Consider the following 23073-nt stretch of genomic DNA (forward strand, 5'->3'; position numbering starts at 1 on the left):
CTGCATCCAGATCTGAGATGCGAGAGGGGTCAATCGACCACTCCTTGCCCAGACGGCCCACTACTCTGACCCTCTGCCACCCTAACTGATCCAAGGCTCCATCCATCTCCGGATCACCATCTGTCAGAGACTGCAAGAGTCCACCTGGACCCACACTATAGAACTAGGCTTGACTTAGAATGGGAGGGAGGAGACATAGCTGAATCCGAAGAGATATCTCTGTCCCTGAGAGCTGGCCCAACCATTGTGCTGGTGTGAAGCTCTGAAGGCCCACCCACCAAGACTCTAGGATAGCTGCTCAATCTCTACCATCCTCGGGCTCGCATCTCGAAGATGTGAGAGGGTCTCTAATCGTACCTCTGCGTCAGTCAGAAGTCTCGCCCATGTCTTGAAAGATCAAGCTGGGTCGTTGTCCCACTGTGCGCAACCAAAGTGTAACCTCTGTCCCAACATGCGACCATCCTGATACCACCACGTGCCAGATCAAAGGCTGTTGTGCAAACTCCTCAGAAAACTGAGGACTAGCCCGGATAAGACCCCTTGCCAATCGCTGCTAAACTGTAAAGAGACTCCGCATCAAGGGAGAGCCCTTCTCTGTAAGGGGGGCTTCCGAGAAGAGCCATCTGTGTGATTGCTGCTACTGACCACTCGTGCGGGGGGTGTTCCGAAGGAGACCACGTTGCAGAAGAAGCTTTAAGGGCTCCGTACGTGGAGTGAGGCCCCTCACTACCAACTTGCCTAACAAGACTCTGCTTTGCATCTCCGGATCAATGATGCCCAATCCTCCCTGGGCTTGGGGCAGGTTTACTGTTTGCCAAGCTACTCGGGCTCGGGTGTTACGTGTGCCATCCGATCGTGCCCAGAGGAAATTGCGCACCAAGCGCCTCAGCTGACCCATGCATCCCTTGTGGAAACACCAGCACGAGGCTATGTACCAGGCGGTAGCAAGGAGGACTTGGTTAGCCACCAAGGTCCTTCGTGCAAGAGAGAGTTTGGCCGAGCTCTAGTACAAAAGCTTGCGCCAAAGACTCTCTAGGATCGGGGAGATTTGTTATTGCTGCTACGACAGAGAAGCAACCTTTTTGGGTCAATGCACGACCAACTATAGCCCATCGCGAAACTATTTTAGGAGCAATTTCGGGGCCGCTACGCGATGCACAGGTGGGTGATATTTTGAATATCGAGCAGAGTCGCACTCTCATTGCAACTTTTCCCAGCATAATGATTGCCTTACTGGCTTAATAATGAGACGCAATCTTTCAAAACTTACTGTTTAGAACACCCTAGAGCTGGACACATGTCACTACATGAGTAGTTCTACCCTCCTTCACACAGTCTCTATGCTGCATCTTTGTGCATCAGATTGTCCACAGTTTGTCCTATCGTCTACGTGTAGCTCACCACCTGTTATCTACTCGTAGCTTACCACTTGTCATTTATGCCGCACATCCTTTTTTCTCTAATCTAGATTCGTGAAGTAAATATCAATGCCAATCTGGCAGCCAAGATCTCACTGTCTGCCTCCTCGGAATCCACTGGAAGCCTAGTGCTGAGCCCCAATCTTGGATCTCCTGTACCGCCTCTGTCGCTGCGAGAAAGCTGACTGATTTGGTCTAGTTGATCCTGGAGCCTGAGGCTAGACAATACATTGCGAAGGTTTCCCTAACTGCATCCAAGCTCCGAGTTGAGCCCTCTACAAAAAGGGATGTGTCATTTGCAAACTCCGAGTCCAAAAGCTCCTCCTCCAGCCAAATCGTGAGCCTCATCCCCGTGAGTTCTGCCGACCGAGACCTCAGAAAATACCCTAGGGCTTGGCCACAAAGAGGATTGAGAAAGGGGCAAGGGGGCATCCCTGTCGAACCGAGTGAGAAAGCGAAAAGGCCTCCCCCGTGTAGCCACCAATACGTGTTTGGCTCGAACTACCTGCATAAAGGGCTGAGACACCCCCAATCGAGCGATCCGAAAAGCCAAGCCTCCGTATGGTGCCCTCCAAGAAAGACCACTCCACTCTGTCATAGGCCTTCTCAAAGTCCAAAAGCAAAATTGCAAGAGGCTGAGACTCCTCTCTGGTCCAATCCAGTGCCTCTTAGAAAGTAAAGATGTTGTCGAGGATGCTATGCTCTGGACAAAACCTATCTGCGTGTCATGGATGATGTCCACTAGGTGAGGGCAAAGCCGCAAGCTCAAGACCTTGGCCAAGATCTTCTACGCAATGTCAAGGAGAGTGATCGGTCTCCACTGTCTCAGGTCCGAGCAATCCCCCCTTCCGGGTTTAGGCATGTCCAGCCACAACTCAGGGTCGAAGGGAGAGAACCCGAGTCGAAGATCTCTTGAAAAGCCAAGCGGAGGGGGGTATGAATGCACTCTCAGAAGCACCTAAAGAAAGTTGGAAACAGCCCGTCCTCCTCGGGGTTGGAAGAGCTTGAAGGGCCTCCTAAAGCTCCTCATCCGAAAAAGGCGCATCTAACTAGCTGCGCACACTCCGGGAGACCACCTCCAAAAGGTGAGCCCAAACTGAATCTCGGGCTGCCAAAACCTCCGGGGACCCCTCCTGGAACAAGCGCCGATAGACATCGGAGGTCAACTCCAAGATCTCCTGCGGATCCGAGTGCATCTGTCCACTAGAGTCTCTTAATCTCTGTAACTGTGCACCAGTTGATCTAGGGCTAGTGGCCTGAAAGACTGCGTGGTCATCCTGTCACCCTGTAGTACCCACCGAGATCTAGAGGAGTGGTAGTAGTACTCAGCCTGTCTCACCTCAGTATCCTGAAGCTCCAAGCGAGCGCACTCATACCGGTATGCTAACCATTGCGGCTCTGAATCCTGCTCCCAAAGACGTTCAATGGAGGCCAAGTCCCGTCGCAAAGCCCTCTCTTTCTCTTGAAGCGTATGACGGCGGTGCATAGCATTGTTGCGAAGCTGCTCACTACTCTGCTGAATCGCCTCAACTACCCACGGCCCACCCTCCCTGCGGGGGGGACTGCGGCTGCTGCCAAATAGTTGTAATACTCTGTCGAACCTCCTCCTCCAGGAGCAAAGAATCTGGAATGCGGACCCTTCTCTGTGGTAGGCCACGACGGGGCTGCTCTAGGTGAAGAACGTTAGGGGAGTGGTCCGAGAGGGTAGTCCCTGCTAGAATACCGGTGGCTCCACCCCTATGCATGGCCCAATCTCCGACATAGAATCTGTCTAGCCTCTCAAGTAGACCATCCTGCCGCCGCTGCCCAAAGGAGAAACTAAGATTGCCAGGAGACCTAGAGAACTCCGGTTCCCTCCAGGGGTCCCGACCGCAGATTGAGAAAATGAACTGCTCTCAAGTGCTTCTTTTCGAAGTCAGCATCCTGGAATAAGAAGCACCCCCGCGCTTGTCCTCCTCAAACTTGATATTGTTGAAGTCACCTCCAACAATCCACGAGTCCACATCCGGGAGGGACTCCGTCAACTGCCTCTAGAAGGCGGGTTGCTACTGTCTACAAGCTGGGGCATACACATTGAGAACCCTAATTTTGGAGTTCCCAACCCTCAAACCCATCCATACTGCTCTGCTTGGGATGAGCTCGCCTTGATCGTACACATCCGCTCCAACGGACTGGGACATCGAAATGCAAACTCCCCCACTCCTGCCAACCGCGAGGGACCATACCTCAAGGCCTCTCCCTGGAAGGAGGTACTGTCTATGTCGAACATCTGCAGCTGAAAACATATGCTCCTGGATCAAGAGGAAGTTCATTGTCCACCCAACCAATGCCCTCTGCAACTCTTGTCGAAGTAACAGATGCTGCGGCTGTTGACGCGCGCGGTCGTGGAGTCCGTGCACGTTTCAACTCACCATGGTCCAACTTATGGGGAGGTGGGGGGAGTGGAGAACAGAGCTCGCCTATGAGTGGGAGCCGGTACTGAAACTTGAAACCTCTGGGACTTCGGTGCGGGTTTAGATGAGGAGTAATCTGTGTCAGTACGGCGTCGCATCAAGGGCATAACTGGCTCGATGCCTACCTTGGTGGCCCACTGCCTCAGAAATGAGGGATCAACCCCTAATCTGTCTGCACAAAGGTGTAGAGTCTAATATTGTTGGTAAACTGAAAGGAAAGGAAAGAGTGGACACAAACTCAGAATACTTGCATTATGGAATGAAGAAGAGTGAGGTCCTTAAGTAAGCACCTCATACATGCTCACTGACATCACTGATGACTTCAGAGCTCCACAATCATCTCCTCAATGTGCTCCTAGATTCTCTCAATCATCCTATGTGGCTCTCCACCACCTAACTGTGCTTGTGGGCACCTAACTGTGCCTCTAGTACTCACACATAGAAACCAAGGTGTGCTTTGAGGCATACACCTTAAGATATCCCATGAAACCCCCCCTCAAGGGAATGCCTCAGGCTATGTCAAGGATACATCTAGTCTCATAGTTTCTCATGCCATCTCATGGTGGTCAAGGATAAATCTATGGCTAGGTTCTCATGCTAGCAAGGGTTCCCATGGGTGTAAGGTAAACCAAAAGGGATACAAAAAGACCTTCCAATGGTTATCTCCCCTGCATGTACATGCACACAATGTCTGCAGGAGGTACCATGGAGCAAAACATACACATGGCCTACATCATAAGGTGACCAGAGGCGTTTATAAAACACACAAAAACACAATAGTTTATTTCATTCATTTTGGAGGACTATCCAGGCTGAGTACCTTGACTCAACATAAAAAGAGAGATCTGGAGCATACATAGAGATGATTTAAAATGCATAATCTTCAAAGGATGCCTCATCTTGTGGAGGCTCATCAACTGAAAGTAGATTTGCATTTTCTGTCTTTGCTTTGGCTCTGCAAAACTTCTCATTATGGTTGTTCTTGCCACATTGCTTGCATGGATTAATTTTGAAGCAGTCTTTTGAAAGGTGATTTGTCTTTCCACAGTGATTGCAAGGGGTATACTTGCCCTTCTGGACTTTTACAGCATAAACAGTGTCATTGCCTTTCCTGAGCTCCATATGCCTTTCTTCTTCTTGGAGAGCAGAGATAATACCTTCAAGATTAGGATTAGGAAGATTTTTCAAAGTGGTAACTATGTGATCATAATCTTCAGGCATACTCTTAAGTAACACTGCCATAGCATCATCTGGAGTAATAGGAGAATTGATAGAAGCTAATTGAGTCATAAGACTCCACATATAGTTGACATGAGCTGCCAAAGTTGTCATGTGCACGGATTGGTATCTGACGTGTACTAGGTACACAGAACTAGCTCAGGTTAGCCTGGGGAGGCTTAGAGCTAGGCAGGCTTGATTCTCGGGTTGAGTGGCAAGGGTACGAACTATTTATAGGTCTTCGCTATTTTTGGCGCCGGGGCCCGAGTCTATAAAAGAGGCCCAGGGGGTTCAGTTCTCAGTGTGCAGTTGGGAGCAAGTCTCGTTCCCAGGTGCTAGGTCTGATCCTGGATTGTGTCGCGGACGCGCGCCTGCATCTTAGCGTAGCCCAAGGCCCAGTGGCAGATCCAGGGCTTCACAGCGCCACCTGGTGGTATGGGACACCAGGCTGGTTTGGATCTGATTGGGAGTTCGTGCCAGTAGCTCAGCTCGTGGCTCGGAGGGGACATCTTTTGATTCGGGATCACATCCCGTAGATGTCACGGTTGGGTGGTGAGCAGCCTGCTCAGTTCTGATGTTGTGTGTGGTTATTTTGCAGATCAGGGGTTTCAGGAGTGCTGGGACGTGTCAGTTGGTATCAGAGCCAACTCCTGAGGTAGGAACTTCTGATGCGAGAATTTTGACGGATTTCTCTTCCAGGTATGCTCTAAATTTTGAAATTTCCTGCTGCGTTTTTGCTGGCTACCTGGGGTAGAAGGGGTGAACAGATATCTGGAAAAGCAAGAAGAATAGGAGTGAGAGAGAATCGAAATTTCTGAAGGCCTCGGAGAGAAGTTTAGAGGGAGGAGAAATAGAGCAGAAAGGTAGGAGAGATGTGCAGGAAAAGACAGCAAGGGAGGAAGGGATGCAGAGCCTAGGAAGGGGCGGAGTAGACGAGGCAGTAGAGGCTAGACAGCCTGTGTAATAGGCTGTCCACAGCCAGCGCAACAGGCTGCGAACAGCCTGCGCCTAGAGCTGCGTGCAGCCTGCGCAGGAGGGAGGTGCTTTTTTCGAAAAAGCACCCCTCCAAAGCTGGAGGGGCTCGGCCTTTTTTGGAAGCCCAGCTTCCAAATAAGGCAGCCCTGCACCCTATATAGGTGGGGGCTGGGTGCTAGGCTACCCACTAGCAGCCTCGAGTTTCGAGCCCCTACCTCGATATCCGTGCCCAGCCAGCCTCGTCCGTATGGCCTGCGTCAGCATCGCCCTGTTTCCGATCAGCTTCTCGCATCTGCCCTTGCCTGCGTCAGCCCTGCACGGTTCTCGAAGCTTCTGCAACAGTCCGTACAGCTTCTGCAACAGCCGTACAGCCTGTACGGACTGTTTCGCCAGCCCCTGTACCTGCTGCTGCACCGAACAGTGACTGCGCCAGTACCTGCAGCCACCGTACGGCCTGCGTCAGCAGCCGTACAGGCCACGTCAGCAGCCGTACCAGCTACGCCCGCAACAGTACGGCCTGCGTCAGCAGACCGTACAGCTACTATTGCAGCACGCGCTTCCGGCTTGTTGGTTCGGGGAGGCTCCGGGACTCGTGGTCTTCCGATTCGCCAGATTTCAGCATCTCCTTCCGTCAGCTTTATTCGGGACGGTTTTCTTCTGCTCCATCTTCCTCTGTGCTTCGTTTCAGTCAGTTATTTCTCTCCGTTTGTAATCCAATCAGATTTCAGCCATGTCTGATGCTCAAAATCCCGAGTTCACCATGGGAGAGCAGGACTTAGATTACACTCCAGTGGGAGAGGATGATCAGGGTCTCTATGACGACCTGATAACTAAGAAAGCCTTCAGTGAGTTTACGACTGCTCTTGATGGCAAATTCGAGCAGGTCAATGCTAATCAATCGGGGTTGACACAGCAACTCCAGGGGATACAAGCAACTCTGACTCTTCTGGCTAGCATGGTACAGGCACTCACGCATGTGGATGCCATGGCTTCCGTGCTAGGCCCGAAATCACTCCGGATCCTTTTCCAGGTGACCAAAAATCAAGAACAAAGGAGGTAGTTGACACTCGGTTGCACAAGTGGCAAGTACACTTCCAATTTCACCCCTATCCAGATGAGAAAAAGATTCAGCTTGCAGCAGGGTTTATGTCAGGTAAAGCCTTGCTTTGGTGGAAAGAACTCCAGCCTAAGCCTGATACTTGGACAGATTTTGAGGGCATCTTCAGGAAGGAGTTCCTGAAGAAGGAAGATGACTACGATATCGTCGGCAAGCTCAAGGCCCTCGATATGTCAAAATTGAATTTGACCTTTGAAGTTTATCTTCAAAGATTTAGGGAACTGCAAACCAGGGCCACTAAAATGGATCCTGTAACCTTGTTAGGTTTTTTCGTGGATGGTTTGCCAGACTCCTATAAGTTACAGATTAAGAACAACAAGTGCACAACATTGCAGGAGGCCATGACATATGCGCGCATATATGATGATACCATGGCCGGTACCAAGGCAACCACAGTTACCGAAACGAGTGGAAAGAACAAACGCAAGTTCTTTCAGCATGCGACTGGCATTGGGGAGACGAAGTCTACGGACAACGCCTCCAGGAAAAGCTTAACTCCTGCGAAGAATGGTAAGGCCCGTTTCCTTCGCACTCTCAGGCTCAAGAAAGAAGGCCGATGTTTTTATTGCGAGGAGCGGGGCTACACAAAGAATAAGTGTCCTAAGCGGAAGAACCAAAAGTTGGTGCTAGGACCGAAGCTCTAGGCGGGTCCACGTACTGCAGCCAAGGGAGCCAACCAAGTCACGATGACAGGTATTTCAGTAAATGTCATTACCTGCCCCCTTTCTTGTAATTGTACCTTTAATACTTCGTTGTTTGGTTCCCATGATCTTTTCCGAGTTTATGGAGAAGTTAGGGACCAACAGGTTCACATTCTGTTTGATCCGGGCAGCTCTCACAATTTTGTTGTTTGCCGAAAAAACAGTTCTAATTATATTACTTCGAGAACAAGATACAAGAGGTCAGCTTATAGCTGACGGGCTGCGTTCACAAACCGGACGCAGCCCAAAAGGTAGCATAATAAATCATACTCTCACGGAGGAATATGCTGAGTGTGAATGAACAGCCATCGGGGTGGTGAGTAGTGCCACCGAAGGCCCTGCGTAGTCTGCTCGAAGAAGAGGCTCTGTGAATCCCAAGCCTGGAGGAAGCGTCTCCGCTTCTCCTGACCAGCCCGGGAGTCTCCCTGAATCTGGTCCCACTGGCCTCTGAGGGTATGAATAATCTCACTCCAAATCTCCGCCATGATCTGGGCAGTCGATAAGGAGGTGCCACCGAGGATCTGCGCGCAGCGCGAGGTCCAGATGTGCCATCCTGTAATGCTGCTGATAATCTCCCAGACTGGCTGCCTCTCCCGAACTCCTGTATCAGCCTCTGCTAGGTGCTGTGGGATACCCTCGAGCGGCCCCCACGTCCCCTGTGTGATAAGGAAAGTGGGGTCCTGCTGGCATGCCTCGAACAAGTGATGAAGACCAGGTGCGGTGCTGCACCAACAGAACGCGCCCCAAGTGATCACTCCTAGCTCTGGTGCTGCACGAGTAAGAAGCCCGAAAGTCCACCTCCACACTTCCTGGGCTCGCATGCAGCTCCACAGGCAGTGTTTTGGTGACTCCTCATCCGCATGGCAAATCTGACAGCAACCGTCCTGGCCTATCTGCCTCAACCAGCTCCCCACTGGAAGACCTTTGTGGGTAAGAAGCCACAGGAAGTATGAGATCTTCCGCGGCCGCCAGCTCTCCCACAAGGCCTTCCAGAAAGCCTGCAAAAAGAACCTGGAAATACCCTGTGCGTACCAGCTAGGACGCTGGGTGGGGGGGCGGCTCTGCATCCTCCCGAGAACTCGCCTGCCCAGAGTCGTGCTGTAAGCGAAGAAGGAAGTCTGCCCCTGTCCTGTCACAATCTCTGGCCACCACCACTCTCCTGGGTCCCACTCAAGCTCTGACAAGGCCCGCCCCTCCCAGAGCCAAAGACGCCAAAGCTGCAACTGGTCCTGCTCGATACTAGGGTCGGTATGCCAGACCTTCCCCAGAAGGCCTACGACCCTAACCCTCTGCCATGGGAGTAGGGGGTCAATGAGCGCATCCTCTCTCCTGAGTCGTCCGTCCCCTGAAACCGCGAAGAAGGCGATAGAGGAGTCATCCAAACGTCCTGCGACCACCAGTGGGATGCCACGGGGGGTGAACTGTCCCAGCCAGTGGGTGTCTCCAGGCATGAGGACCTGAGGCTCAGGTGGAGCCAACCAAGCGGCTGGGATCGCACCGTCGATCTCCGTGCGTCTCGCCTGGACTCCGCGTGCACCTCTCGCTGCGTCTGCCAGATCGGCCATCTCCAGATGTCTGTACGTGTCCCTCCAAACTCGAAGGGACCGGGCTGGCCCCCTCATCCAGCCGTCCCACCTGATATGTGATCTCTCCCCCAGCTGAAGGCCCTCGGCGTCTCTGACCTGCCCATTCCAGACGAGCGGCTGGCGATCGATCTCCTCCTGACAGCTGGGCTGGGACTGAATGAGACTGAGACGGAGCCGCCTCCAAACCATGAGGAGGCTACGAACGAGTGGGGAGCGGGGCTGAGTGAGCGGGGCGGAAGTGAAGATCCACCTGAAGGACGGTAGCCACTCTCCACCTCGGCGCGGGACACAAGAGCCGACTCCCTGCTGAAGTAACATCTTCCACGTCTGCCCCCCTGGGGTCAAACCGCGGATGATAAGCTTGCCTAACAAGGCTTGACTCTGAAGCTCTGGATCAATGACCCCCAGACCCCCCTCCGCCTGCGGAAGAATGACTGTCTGCCAAGCAACCCTGGCTCTGGTATCTCTCTGCCCATCCTCCCCAGACCAAAGAAAGTTCCGAACCAACCTCCTGAGCTGTGCCACGCTGGATCTCGAGAAGCACCAACAGGAAGCCACATACCAAGCCGTGGCTAGAAGGACCTGGTTAACTACTAAAGCACGACCTGCAAGGGACAGCTTAGCAGTGCTCCAGAAAGCCAGCTTCCGTCGGATGGAATCTAGCACCGGGAGAAACTGCTGAGCTGGCGTAATGTCTAGGCCAACCTGGAAGCCAAGGTATCTAGCTGTCTGTCCACGTGGAATCCATTTGAAGCCCAGGAATCGCCCCCACTGAGAACACGCCCCCGGGTCTGTGAGAAAACCAACTGATTTGTTCCAGTTGATTTTCGCACCAGCGGCCGAGCAGAAAACCTCCAGGGCCATCCGCACCCTCTCTAGCATCCTCTCATCGTCTTGGACATAAAGGGCTGTATCATCTGCGTACTCTGAGTCCAGAAGCTCCGTGTCCTCCCGGAGTGGAAGGCGAACACCCCTGAGCCCTGTGGACCTCGCCCGAAGGTAGTAAGTCATGGCCTCGGCGAAGAAGAGAAACAGATAAGGAGCCAGGGGGCAGCCCTGACGTACTGATCTCTCCAAGCTGAAACGCTCACCCATCCTGCCTCCAATGATGACTCTGCTAGACGCTGTCCTGTACAAAGCTGAGATACCCTGAATCCAGCCTGCCGGGAAACCTAGTCGCTCCAGAGTCCCCTCCAAAAAGGACCAATCCACGCGATCGTAGGCCTTCTCGAAGTCGAGAAGTAAAATGGCAAGGTGTGAACCGCTGTACTGAGCCCACTCCGCCGCCTCTGAAAAGGTGAAGACATTATCCAGGATACTGCGATCCTGGACAAAGCCTGTCTGAGTGTCATGGACGAGGTCTGGGAGTAGAGGTCGAACTCTGGCACTGATCATCTTGGCGAGGATTTTGTAGGCAGTGGTAAGGAGAGTGATCGGACGCCACTGGCGGATCTCCTGTCTATCTCCTCCCTTCGGGATGAGGCAAATCAGTCCCGAGGAAAGGCTCTCTGGCATCTGACCGCTGCTGAAAATCCCCTGCAGAGCTGCAAGGAGGGGCTGATGGATCTGGTCCCAGAAGGAGGTGAAGAAAGCTCGGGATAGCCCATCCTCACCTGGGCATTTCTGCCCATCAATAGCCATCAAGGCCTCCAACATCTCGTCCGCGGTGAACGGCGCCAACAACGTCGCCTGCATGCTGGGCTGGACCAGGGATGGAATGTGCCTCCACACCTCCTCACGGTCACGACTAGCACGAGGGGCAAGTGGCTCCTGCTGGAAGAGGGTCCTGTAGAAGTCAGTGGCCAACCCCAGGACCTCCCCCGGGTCCGTAACAATGTGACCATCCGCTGTCCTGAGACTCCGTAGCTGATCACCTGCAGCTCTCTGGCCGTGTGTCCTGAAGAACTCCCTGCACATCCGGTCACCCTTCCGGGCCCAGAAGGAGAGAGAGGCGTGAAAGGAGAACTCGGAGCGACGCTGGAGGGTCTCCTCCAAGAGGGCTCTGGCTCGAAGGGCCTGGATCCGAAGCTCCTCCGAGCCCGGGGAAGACTGCTGAAGTCGCTGAATGGAGGCGAGGTCCCTCCGAAGAGCTCTCTCTCTGCCCCACCAATCCTGTCGAACCTGTAGGGCTGCGAGCTGGCAGATCTGGCTGGACTCCTGCAGAGCCTGCGCGACCGAGTCTACCAGATCCATGCCCTCCCCCCAGTCTCTGTCCCAAAGACTGCAAATGCTGCTACGGACGTCCGCCCTCGAGAAGATGGAATCGGGAATCCTGCATGATCGGGGGGGGAGAGTCTGGGCTGCCGAATCTAATGAGAGGAGCACAGGCGCATGGTCGGATAGTGTCGTCCCTGGAACAATGCCCGCCTGGCCACCTCTGCTGATGGCCCAATCGCTGACATAAAACCTATCAAGCCGCTCCAGGAGTCTGCCTCCTTCCCTGCGGAAGCCCCAAGAGAAGTCCAGGCTCCCGTGCCAACGCCGGAAGGACGGGTCTCTCCAACTGTCCCTCCCTCCTGTCGCGAAGATGAAAGAATCCCAAGCTGACTGCTCTCCCTGAGCCATACCTGTGAACTCCGGATCTCTACCCTGCTGGTCCTCCAAGGTCTCCAGGTTGTTGGAGTCTCCTCCAACAATCCAGGAATCCATGTCTGGAAGAATCCCTGTAAGTGTCCTCCAGAAGGTGGCTCTGCATCTGAGGTCTGTGGGAGCATAAATGTTGAGGATTCCTATCTTGGATCCCTCCAAATTCAGGCCTACCCAAAGGGCTCGGCCTGGGATCAACGTGCCGTGACCGAAAACTGACTGAGCTAACTGCTCGCACACGGAGGTACAGACCCCCCCGCTCCTCCCCTGTGCGCCGATCGAAGGCTCCCAATAAGTGTAGGAGCGTCCAGGGAGAACCTTCCCGCAGCTACGGGCATGAGCCGCAGAAAGCTTGTGCTCCTGGAGCAGCAGTACATCCAATCGACCAATCACTGCAGGCTGAAGTTCCTGACGCAAAATGAGCTTCCTGGGACCACGGGTACTCGAAGAGTGAAACCCGTTCACATTCCAGGATACGAGGTGTAGGCTCATGGAGAGGGATGGGGGGCTGCGAACAGCTGTCTGCTCGCAGAAGAAGTCGAAGAAGAATCAGACAGATCGGAGTGGAGGCGCTGCCGCTTGTGAGAAGGTTTGGAGGGGGAGACGGGGTCGTCCTGCCCGTTCTTCAACACCTTCAGCAAAGGCGAGAGGCCTCTAGTGCCATGAACAAATGCTTTCTCGAGCCAGCTCGAGATCTCTGAAGCAGTCATCCCGTAGAAGGTTCGGAGTTTCTGTTGGGACCAAGCTCTGACATCCTGGGGAAGAGGCCATGCCAGGGGGGGTCTGAGGATCACAATCAATCGGAAACGTTTGGCAGCGCAACGCCACCGCAAGCGCACATCGCCCTCGAACCACTGAGTCTCGAGGAGCTGCCCACCGGACGGGCCTATCCAGGAGCAAATCTGGGCGTGTGTCTGCTCTCTGAGAGCCTCCCACACCGAGTCGTCTGTCCAGGTCTCGGTGCCATCGTTGAGGAACGTGAAGGCGAAGCTAGGGCCATCCCTGGGAGCCAAGGCACCAATCCTCCCATCCGCCCCTTTGCGGAGCATGAAGATACTAATGTCGAGACAAGCCGGGAAGGTCCCAAGGTCGGCCACATCCAGGTAGTCCCAGGGGCCAGATCTGTAAAAGTCTCGAGGGAGCTCTCTCTCCTGGAGCTGAGACCCAGCTGAGTCTGCCACTGGGGGGCTAGCGGGAAGGGAAACCTGCTCCACTGGTGGTACAGACACCGGGTGTCCTGCAAGCGGGGGAGGAGGGGGAGGAGGCTGCGGGATAGGCGACTCGGGCTCCACGGAGGCGACTGGCGGAGAAGGTGGAGGAGGTGGAGCGGAGGCTGCACTCGGCTGGGAAGGCGACGGTGCAGCTAACTCTGTAGGAGGGGCGAGGGGAGCAGGGGGGGGAGGGGGATGGGGATGCATCTGGAACTGGGGCTGAGAGGGAGGGGGAGGGGGAGGGGACTGAGGAAAAGGAGGCGGGGGCTGAAACTGCGGGGCGGGCGAAGGGGGGGGAAACTGGGGAAACCGGGGAGAAGGCGGGGGGGTGGGAGAGAGGAGGATCTGAGGCTGTGGAGGGCGGGCTGCCGTCGAAGAAGAGGCTCTCCCAGGTCCCTGGGGCATCTGCCTGTCAGGCCTGTGGAGTGCTGCTGCAGGAATGGTGACCTCTGCCTCCTTGCCTTTATCCGAAATCTTCTTATTCTTTCCTCTTTTCCTTCGAACCTCGGTCCAACCGCCCACTATCTCTGGCCCAGGCTCCGACTGCCTCGGCTCCTCCTGACGTGGCTGTCCGGGGGGGGGAGGTGGGGGCGGAGGGGGCGGGGGCGGGGAGGGTCGAGACGAGCTGGCAAAGCGTGGACAAGTAGCCGCCAAGTGCCCAAAGCCATGGCACCGCAGGCACTGACCTGGCTGTCCGGTGACTATCATGCTCTGGGTGATACTGTCGGCACCTGTAACGATCTCGATCACTGCAGGGAGAGTCGCAGGATCCGCCACAGCCACACGGACTCGGGGAGCTCCTGCCGTGGTCACCGCGTCGGCAAAGGTGTCGTGCATAACCCAGCCAAAATGGGAGCCCAAGTCCCTGACAATCGGCCGCAGCTCAGTAGCAAGCCCTGGAAAAACGAGTGTCACTGGGTGGCGAGGTATACGGAACCGAGTGTTGAAATCCGCTGCGCTGAAACCACGGTACCACGGGACTATCATGATGATCTTCCCATCCACCGATGTGGGGGAACCGGCAATCAGATTGCTCGCAGCTTTCTCACTGGAGAGTTTGAGCCAGAAGATGCCCCTTCCCATAAGGGCCACCTCCTCGATATGGCCATCCTCTAGCAAGAGAGTGGACTGGAGCCAGTCCCTGATGGTAGACCTGGAGGGGGAGTGTCCAATGACTCTACCGTAAACAGAGGTACGAGCAAAGTCACTGGCTACCTCCTGAACACGAGATGATTGTTGCTCTGTCAGGATAACGCGGTAGGCATCTGGAGAGGGAGGGTCCGACTGGGCCTCCGGATCCGGGCTGGGGGCCGCCATACCGCCAAGACTAACTGCAAGCTTCCGATGAAGAAAAACAGGCTGCCACCCAAGAAGAGATGAAGCGGCGGTGGAGCCTGGGGGTGAGGCGGCGAGGCGGGAACGAGCGGAGGGGGCGGCTGGAGCGGAGGGGGCGGCTGGAGCGGCGGCGAGGCGAGGATGGAGCGGAGGCGGGCGAGGCGAGGCGGGATGGAGCGGAGGCGGGCGAGGCGAGGCGAGGCGGGATGGAGCGGAGGGGGCGAGGCGAGGCGGGATGGATCGGAGGCGGGCGAGGATGGAGCGGAGGCGGGCGAGGTGAGGCGGGATGGAGCGGAGGCGGGCGAGGCGAGGCGAGGCGGGCTGGAGCGGAGGCGGGCGAGGCGAGGCGGGATGGAGCGGAGGGGGGGGCTGGAGCGGCGGCGAGGGGGGGGGGTTGGAGCGGGGGCGAGGGGCGGGTTGGAGCGAGGGGGCGGGATGGAGCGGAGGTAAGGGGCGGGGATGGAGCGAGGGGGCGGGATGGAGCGAGGGGCGGCTGGAGCGAGGGGCGGAGGTGAGGCGAGGGGCGGGATGGAGCGAGGGGCGGAGGTGAGGCGAGGGGTAGCGGGGTGCCGGCGGGGGGGGAGGAGAGGGGACGGGGGTCGAGGGCGGACGGGAGGGGTGGAGGTGGACGCGGCGAGGGGGGGGGGGGGGAGCGAAGGGGAGGTAGGGGCTAACGGCGAGGGGGGAGGGGAAGCTCGCAGGAGCTCGATTCCACAATTGTCCTCTCACAATTTTGTTAATTACAAATTTGTGCAGAAGATGGGGCTGTCCACAGTACCTAGCGACCACACCTACGAGGTGCAGCTTCCAGCCGGGAAGCAGTTTTGGGATCGCAAGGTTGAAGCGCTTCCCATCCGGATTCAAGCCTACAGGAGCTCTCACATGTTATGTTATGCATCTAGAGCATGTAGACTTGCTGATTGGGATAGAGTGGTTTAAAACCCACAATATCCAGATCGGATGGACGGAGCATACGCTTTCTTTTGTAGACAAGGACACCCAATTTTGTATTCAGTGTGATAAGATTCCCCCTTCTCAGGGGCCTATTGTATCTGCGATGCAGCTTCGGAATATATTAAACAATTCTCATTATGATGTCTATCAGTGTGTTTTGATTCCACTTTCTTCATTTGTTGTTTCGGTAATTAACAAGAATGAATTAAGTGTGTTTGAACAACGGGAATTGAGAATGTTGTTAGATAATTTTAAAGACGTATTCCCAGCTCAACTGCCGGAAGGTTTACCTCCAGAACGGGCAGTAGATCATCGCATAGACTTAGTCCCAGGGGCTCAACCTATCAGTGTACCACCTTATAGGATGAGCCAGGTAGAGGAGGATGAGTTAGCTATCCAGCTTCAGGATTACCTGAATATGGGCTATATCCGCCCAAGTAAATCACCTTGGGGTGCACCTGTCCTCTTAAGAAAGAAGAAAGATTCTTCCTGGAGAATGTGTATAGATTATAAACGATTAAATAAAGTTACAATTAAGAACCGCTATCCTTTACCTCGTTCTGATGATTTGATAGACCGTTTGGCCGGAGCGAAGTATTTCACTAAGATTGATTTGCGTACGGGTTATCATCAAATCCGTATCTATGCTAAACACATAGATAGGACCGCATTCCGGACTAGGTATGGTCATTACGAGTTCCTCGTATTACCTTTTGGTTTGACCAATGCTCCTGCTACTTTTCAGCAGATGATGAACGATTTGTTCAGAGATTATCTGGGCAAATTTGTAGTCGTGTTCTTAGATGATATCTTGGTATATAGTAAAACGCTTGAGGATCATATAGGACACCTCCGGGTTGTCTTACTTGTTCTAAGACAGCATAAGCTTTATGCCAAGATGAGTAAATGTGACTTCTTTATGAAGGAGATCATTTACTTAGGACACAAGATTTCTTCTGAAGGTATTAGCATTGATCTGGATCGTATCCAGAAGGTTTTAGAATGGCCTATCCCTCAGACTGTGAAACAACATCGTTCTTTCCTAGGATTTACGGTATTTCTTCGGAAGTCTGTGCGTGATTATTCACGTATCACGGCACCCTTGACCAACATATTGAAAGGTCGTGGACGCAGGTCTACTCAGCCGATCCCTTGGAATGATGCAATGAACAAGGCTTTTGAAACCTTGAAGTTTTCTATCAAGGAAGCACCCGTTCTTGCATTACCCGATCCTACCCGGCCTTATGTTTTGGAGGCCGATGCGAGCGATTATGCGATTGGGGCAGCTCTATTCCAAGAGGGCAGACCTGTAGCTTTTGAGAGTAAGAAGCTAGACGACACTCAGTATCGTTGGCCCACACTTGAGAAGGAACTTTATGCGGTAGTGTATGCTCTCAAGGTTTGGAGACACTACTTGTATGGATCAAAGTTCCTTGTATTGACTGATCATCAGTCAATTAAGTATGTGTGTGATAGTTCAGAATTGAGAGGAAGGAAAGCTAGATGGGCAGAGCTAATGCAGGATTTTGATTTCGAAATACGTTATCGTAAGGGTTCGTTGAATAGTGTGGCGGATGCCTTAAGTCGAGTTAAGTTTGTAAATGCTTTGTCATTTACGGAAATATCCTCAGACCTATTTCAATCCTTGAGAGGGCTATACGCAACTGATAGTCATTTCAGTTCTTATTGGCAGAGAGTCCAGGATGGGAGCTCCATGGTTGACCAGGACTCAGGGATTGTGCCACCTAGGATACAGGCGGCGGGAGGTCAGTGGATGATTAGGAACGGCTTGCTGTTCCGGAATGAAAAGATTTGTGTGTCTGATGTTCTGGACCTTAAATCCAAGATTCTCTGGGAGTGTCATGATGCTCCTAGTGCGGGACATCCAGGTATACATAGGACTCTGTCTCTTGTGAAGCATACCTTTTATTGGCCTAAGATGCGTGCATTTATAGAGAACTATGTGGTAGGTTGCCGAGTTTGTCAGGTTACTAAGGCTGAACGCCTTAGAAGCGCGGGCTTATTACAGCCATTACAGATTCCAGGTAATAAATGGGAAAGTATTTCCATGGGTTTTATTACTGGTTTGCCTCGAACGCGCAAGGGTCATGACTCTATTTGGGTCATAGTCGAGCGTTTGACGAAAATGGCTAGATTCTTACCTACAAGAACAACTATTTCAGCTGTTCAGTTGGCTCACGAGTTTGTGGACCACTTGTTCAAGCTGTATGGTTTGCCATCTGACATAGTCAGTGACAGGGACTCAAAGTTTACAAGTAACTTCTGGACACTTGTATTTGAGAAGTTGGAAACTACTCTAAGTATGAGTTCCTCGGATCATGCACAATCCGATGGCAGTACAGAAAAGGTCAACCAGTTGGTTGAAGACATGCTTCGGGCATATGTATCTAAGAGACAGTCTTCATGGGAAGATTATCTACCCATGATTGAATTTGCTTACAACAGTGCAAAGCATTCTAGTACAGGTTTTAGTCCTTTTATGCTTATGTACGGGTTTCAACCTAAGTCACCAGTTATGGTAGGATTAAAAGGGATTCAAAATGATGCTGCTAAGAACTTCTTGCAAGACCTCTCTTTGTGTGAGGTGCTGCCCATGTGGCAGTCCCCTCCCTCTCTTTTCTTTTGCCCACATCGCAGCCATGCTGCTGCTCATGTGTCAGTCTCTCAAACCCCATGCAGGAAATGTTGCAGTTTGCCAAGGAGTCTATTAGAAGTGCCCAAGATCGGGACAGATTTTATGCTAATAGACATCGTTCACCTAGAGAATTCTCTGAAGGAACGATGGTATATTTGAGAATTCCTAAGGAATCTAAGAGCCTAAGTACTGGTTTGGTTCCGAAATTATCCCCCAGATACTGTGGCCCATTCAAGGTCATTAAAAGAATTGGACCAGTTGCATATCGACTAGAATTGCCTCCTGATGTTAAAGTACATCCAGTCTTTCATGTCAGTAGACTGAAAGAAGTATTGGGTGCAGATGATCAACTTGTTTCTCCTCATGAGATTATAGAAGTTACAGATTTGACTTTTATTCCTCACGAACCTGAATCTATTCTTGAATTTCGTGAAAGACAGATTCGAAATCATACTATCACGGAATACAAGATCAAGTGGAAGGATCGTGTTGAGGAGGATGCAACATGGGAGACATTACAAAACCTCCAAAGAACATTTCCGGATTTCTTAGCGAACTCAGGAGTGAGTTCTTAGAGGAGGGGGAGTATGTCATGTGCACGGATTTTGGTATCTGACGTGTACTAGGTACACAGAACTAGCTCAGGTTAGCCTGGGGAGGCTTAGAGCTAGGCAGGCTTGATTCTCGGGTTGAGTGGCAAGGGTACGAACTATTTATAGGTCTTCGCTATTTTTGGCGCCGGGGCCCGAGTCTATAAAAGAGGCCCAGGGGGTTCAGTTCTCAGTGTGCAGTTGGGAGCAAGTCTCGTTCCCAGGTGCTAGGTCTGATCCTGGATTGTGTCGCGGACGCACGCCTACATCTTAGCGTAGCCCAAGGCCCAGTGGCAGATCCAGGGCTTCACAGCGCCACCTGGTGGTATGGGACACCAGGCTGGTTTGGATCTGATTGGGAGTTCGTGCCAGTAGCTCAGCTCGTGGCTTGGAGGGAACATCTTCTGATTCGGGATCACATCTCGTAGATGTCACGGTTGGGTGGTGAGCAGCCTGCTCAGTTCTGATGTTGTGTGTGGTTATTTTGCAGATCAGGGGTTTCAGGAGTGCTGGGACGTGTCAAAAGTAGTACCACTAGCCATCTTCAATTCAAAGAAAGAGATTTTAAGTGATAATTTAGAGATGTGAGAGCTAGCACCAAAAATCATGTCAAGCTTCTACCAAGCTTCTGAAGGGGACTCTAAGTCAGAGATGTGGTGAATATAATCATCTCCTAAAGCAAGAGCAATGATACCATATGCTTTTTCTTCTCTAGCGGGATCCCTTGCCGGTCGTGTCGGAGTTGAGGATTCTCCAGCATTGGAGGCTGTAGAAGAAGCGGTTGGAGTCGGTTTGACAAGTCCCCATAGGTTCTCCCTCATCAATGCAAATTTCACCTTCATCTGTCAGGGATCTCAAGATAGTTAGCCGCCAGAACTCTCTAGGTAGAGGCTGTCCTGAATGAGGCTTGGGACCTGGAAGCTGCAAAAACAAACCGCTTGAGCTCTGCTGCGTGGATGCCGCATCCGGACTAGGCTGCGCCTGGGAAGAGGGGCCCGAGGCCTGCTGCAAGGGAGAGGACTCTGGCACCCCCTTGCCTGAAGGCACATGTCTGGAGAGAGAAGGGGGACGGGTGACGGAGGGGCCGGAGGGGGCTGCAGTCCTGGAGGTAGGGAGGGGAGGCGGGCAAGAAGAAGGGGGGGGGGGAGGTATGGGTGACTGTAGGATCAGGGGGAGGGGGCGGGGGGCCCGATGGAGGGTCCACCGAGACCTGCTCAATGGTGGCTCCAGGCTCCTGCTGCGAAAAAACCTGGGCGCTCTGCTCTGTTGGCGCGTGCGGCTCAGTCAGGAGATCAAAGAAGGTCTCCTCCTGGTCCATAGGGGCAACCTCTGCCCGCTTCTCTTGAGGCCGGGGGATCGCTGATCGGGCTCTGTCGCGCTCTCTGACCCTAGCCCGATACTTGCGACGCTTGAGGGCTGCCTTGCTGGGATTCTTGTGTTCAACCTTGGTCCAAGTCCCCTGAGAGGGCTTGACCCAAGGTGTTTGTAAGTGCTGCTGGCGATCTGACTGCCTGGCCCGATGCTAGGGAGCCCTCTGCCCCTACCTGGGTTGAGGGGGAGCCCCCTGCTCTTGCCTAGGTTGAGGAGGATCCCTATGCTGGCCTCTCATGCAGTCCCGAGCTAAGTGTCTCATCTGTCTGCATCGGAGGCATTGGCCTGCAAGCCCAGAGACCTCAGCTCTCTGATGTAGTTCAAGTCAGCATACCTGAATGTGGCTGCTGCTCCCTCGTCGGCAAGGTCAACACCCTTTAGTTTGAATTAGGCCTTCTTGTCGTTGATCTCCGAGACGATATAGCTCGTCAAGTGCTTGGCTCTGATATCATGTTGGAGACAAGGGATAGCTTGCTATGGCATATCCGTACACTGCGGCTGAGATCTCACAATGAAAGCTAGTCTCTGTGCATGTATGTGCAGAAAGAGAATACTTCAGATAAAGAGAGTTCACATAGATGTAGAGCCAAACAGTCTCATATATGGATGTTTCAATCCAAGTACAAAATCCTGACAAATCTGTACCAAAACCTTCAGCAAACATCCGCTGAGGTAGGGCATCAAACTCGGGCAATGTCTGTTGATCTCTCTGTGTAGACTCACCGTATGTCTCCAACAGACTTCAGTAGTTGCTGTAGGTAGGGTCCTCTTCTGTCCTTCTGTGCAACACAATCTGGGTCTTCTGCAGGATGTATTTCTGCTTGGCCATGCGTGATGCTGTGGCCAAGCAGTAGTACGACAAGGACCGATGGCTCAGAGTTAAGACGAGGATGTATTTGAGAACGATCATATTTGAGATGAAGTGGAAGAGATGCAGTACAAGAAGCACCAGCGGAAGAAGAATTGACCATAAGTCTCCTCCGTATACTTCAGATTCTTCAGGCGATCATTGTCACTGCTTTAGAAAGATCAAGATGGGGGAAAAGCACGCACAAATCTTGATGTATTCAGGGGACCGCAAACTGGAGGTATTGCTATCCTAGATACTGACAGCTAGATACTTATGTTGCAAGAGAGGAACATAATGAGAGAGCAAAGATTAACTTTTCCACCTTTTTACTTGATGGTTCAACGGCTCTACGGCATGGGGCTTTGGAAGCACAACATATCTTCTCAATGTTGGGCTGAACTCAAGGTAATGTTGCAAGCTACTGGTTTTTAGAGGGGCATGTACAATAAATGGGACACCTTTAGACAGAGGGAGGGAGAGATGGTTGCAGAATATGTTGACGGCTTTTGGGCAACAATGCTTTCATACACAAAGATCAGGATGAGCAAGGAATTTTATAAGTGGGCTTCACAGGCATTTGTGCCACGAGCTAGATATGTTAGGTGTGAATATGGTCAAAGAGATGATCCATCATCCCCATCAACGGCACTAGTTTTTATTGCCTTTGTCTTGATTTCCTACCTCGCTGGCTTGTCCATCTTCTTCTTCCTGTAAGAGCATTCTAGAAACTTATGGCTCCATCACAACGGAGACAGAAACCTTCATCCTTATATTTCTCAAAGAGGGCTGGTTCTACCCATTTCCGTGGCTGTCCTAAGGATTTTCAGGTTGCTGTCCTTGGTAGTTATTACTCCTAGCTGGAAATTATATTTCTTGAAGAGGGCTGGTTCCATTCGTTTCCTTGGCTGTCCTGAGGATTTTCCAGCTTGCTATCCTTACTAATTATTTCTCTCTCTTCAGGTTAGGTCTCGTTCCATCCACCGATCTTGCACTTAGCCTAGTGCCAATCTGTCTGTCTGTCTGTCTATCTCTCTCTCTCTCTCTCTCTCTCTCTCTCTCACGCGCACACACACACACACACACACACATTCACACTCACGCACTCACGCACAGAGAGAGAGAGAGAGAGAGAGAGAGAGAGAGAGAGCTGATCAATTGGCAATTGTCTAGGCACTGCTACTGTGAGTGAGTTGGAGAATCTGCTACATCGGTGGGAGAAGATTTTCATTGTATGCAACCGAGTTGTCAAGTTGGTGGGAAATGCAGAGTATAAGACTCCAGAGAGGCTGTTTATTTTTCTTCGCAAGCTTTTACAACGAGCAAGGCCTTCAATACGTGAGGTTACCTATCTTCATGGATTTCTATCCGTTATAGAGGATTTGGGAGAGGCTCTTAATTCAAGAATCCAAAGATAAAGGACTCATTTTGGCTGAATTTGTGATACTTATTCTGGGACTTGAGGCTATCACCATGATTTTTGAAGTACATGGATGTCTTCTGAGTGATTTATAGCTCTTGATGAAGCAAAGCGTTGAAAGAATGGATAAAATACTGCTTTGTCTACCTTCTTGTGGCTCTACCATTCCCAATTTCTTTTCTTTCAATGAAAGAGTGTAGGATTCCTTTTAACAACATGAAGGGCTTCGCAGTTGATTCCTGTTTGTGAATTCAATTGCAAGTGGGATAAGATGTGTGTTGCTATGTTGTTAGGAGTAATCATATATAAAAGTGAAGATGGGCAACCCTTTAATTTAGATGATGTAAGGCCTTCATTCTGACACACGTTTGAACTCCTCAACAGAGAATTTTTCAATGCTTATCCCATGTTACTAACAGGGGAAAGGGTCCCCTTAACAAGCATATAGCACATGTAGTTTCTTAACAATTATCAAAACAGAGTGCTAGCCAGACTAATTTTAAGGGCAGGTAGAACTCAAAAGGGCTTATTACAACTCTTAAATTGTGCAGCGAGGATAGATGGATGAAAAGAAAGAATAGGGAAGAGGATAAGGGAAGTTCAAACTGGTTGTTTCTAAATGAAATCCAAGGGGG

At 52.2% G+C, this 23073-nt stretch overlaps 1 protein-coding gene across 5 annotated transcripts in view; it reads left to right on the plus strand.

Moving 5' to 3' along the window:
- LOC147880776 (uncharacterized) overlaps positions 1-22657 on the plus strand; it is a 48023-nt gene extending 25366 nt beyond the window's left edge. For 2 of the 5 annotated variants that reach the window (XM_087371088.1, XM_087371091.1), the window contains exon 7: positions 22192-22656. In XM_087371088.1, the coding sequence (XP_087227214.1) occupies positions 22192-22436 (245 nt within the window). In that variant the 3' untranslated portion in view covers positions 22437-22656. Of the gene's footprint in view, positions 1-22191 lie in introns of all 5 variants that reach the window. The other 3 variants (XM_087371089.1, XM_087371087.1, XM_087371090.1) reach the window with 3 other exon arrangements.
- Positions 22658-23073: the final 416 nt, after the last annotated feature.

Source organism: Dipteris shenzhenensis, chromosome 32 (genome assembly GCF_047967505.1).
Source record: "Dipteris shenzhenensis isolate YYH24624 ecotype China chromosome 32, Dip_SZ_1.0, whole genome shotgun sequence".
Lineage (NCBI taxonomy): Eukaryota > Viridiplantae > Streptophyta > Polypodiopsida > Gleicheniales > Dipteridaceae > Dipteris > Dipteris shenzhenensis.